General features: G+C 43.1%; 1 protein-coding gene across 1 annotated transcript; it reads right to left on the bottom strand.

Moving 5' to 3' along the window:
• On the bottom strand, positions 1–802 carry LOC138908237 (uncharacterized). Its single transcript, XM_070198889.1, has 2 exons — positions 721–802; positions 1–350 (listed from the first exon to the last, which is right to left on the bottom strand). Exons 1-2 carry the CDS (start codon positions 800–802, stop codon positions 1–3), a joined length of 432 nt encoding a protein of 143 aa, XP_070054990.1.
• Positions 803–1,472: the final 670 nt, after the last annotated feature.

Here is a 1,472-nt window from a genome sequence, read left to right as displayed (position 1 = left end):
TTATACTATGATGCCATCCTTATCTTTCTTCTTTCGGTTTGCAAGGCATCCTGACCCATTTTGGATTGCTTGGGTGGTGGCTATAAGCGCTTCTTGACTTATAATTTGGCCAGTCTTGAGGTCATTCTCGACCATTTCCCCTATCTTGATTGCTTCTGCAAAAGGTCTACCCATGACGGACATCATGTTTTGAAAGAAATCAGGCTTTTGAGCCTCCAAAAAAATAGAGTTCAACTCGTGGTTATCCATGGGTGGCTTAACTCTAGTCGCTTGCTCTCTCCATTTAATGGCATACTCTATAAAGCTTTCAGTCGGCTTTTTCTTCATATTGGACAGGGAATTGTGATCTACTGCAATATCAATGTTGTACTGAAATTATTTGAAGAATGCTTGAGCCACGTCGTCCCAAACATGCCAGTGAGAGATATCTTGGCCAACGAACCATTCAGAGGTGACTCCCACCAGACTCTCCCCAAAATAATCCATCGACAACTCTTCTTTTCTTCGTGCGCCCCTCAGCTAGTTGCAGAAAGTGGGCGATAGGATTGTCGTGTCCATCATATTTCTCAAATTTCGGGGTCATGAACCCTAGTTGCAAATGGATGTGAAGGAACATGCATAGATCACTGAATGAGACACTTTCGTGATCACCTAGTCCTTGTATGTTCTTTATGTTTTGCTCAAGACTTTTTATTTTTCTGGCCATCTCATCTGGCTTACCTGTCTGGGCAACCTTTTCAATTTCCTCTGGTGACTCGTACTGAGGAGTCTGATTGTATGGAGATAAGACCCTGAAAACCATATCTAGAGAGAAGTATTAGACATCATAAGCATGAGATGGTGGCTCGATGTTTGGCCTCATCACAGGATTTGGTGGTGGGATTGTATACACTTGGCGCACCAGACCTAACGAGAGGGGTGTTCCTAACCGGTGCAGCTAGATGTTGTACATTGGAGGTACCATGGGCGAAAAGGAAGTTGTAGTTTGGCACATATCCTGGTGGTAGAATGTGATCACTCAATGTGGCGAGCGATGGTTGAATAGCCGGGGATACGGTGGAAGTTCCCTCTGAGGGACCTTAAGGTGAAGGCTGGCTGGAGACCCAAGCCTAATACACATGAGACAATTGTTGTTTCAATCTTCTTACTTCCTCCGACACTTGGTCAACTAATTGACCCTGGGGGTCGTCATTGACCAACTCGATTTCATATTGTTAGCCAATATTACCTTTCCTTTAGATATGGTGAAGTAATAATGTGTTGCCAGTGTCACCACAAACCAACCACCTTAAGCTTAGTAGATAAGAGACTACAAACGTGTTAGGGTTAAGCATTTTACATATATGAATCACACGTAATATGCCATGCTCCTAACAATAACACCACTTCTAACATGCTTTTGGAAGGCTTCATGTTTCATTACGGCTTATAAAGTTGCTGCTTATTGGCGCTCTTATTTTTTCCTCTCAATA

This window comes from Nicotiana tomentosiformis, chromosome 3, assembly GCF_000390325.3.
Source record: "Nicotiana tomentosiformis chromosome 3, ASM39032v3, whole genome shotgun sequence".
In the NCBI taxonomy this organism is placed as follows: domain Eukaryota; kingdom Viridiplantae; phylum Streptophyta; class Magnoliopsida; order Solanales; family Solanaceae; genus Nicotiana; species Nicotiana tomentosiformis.
This window is presented reverse-complemented; position numbering and strand designations above follow the sequence as displayed.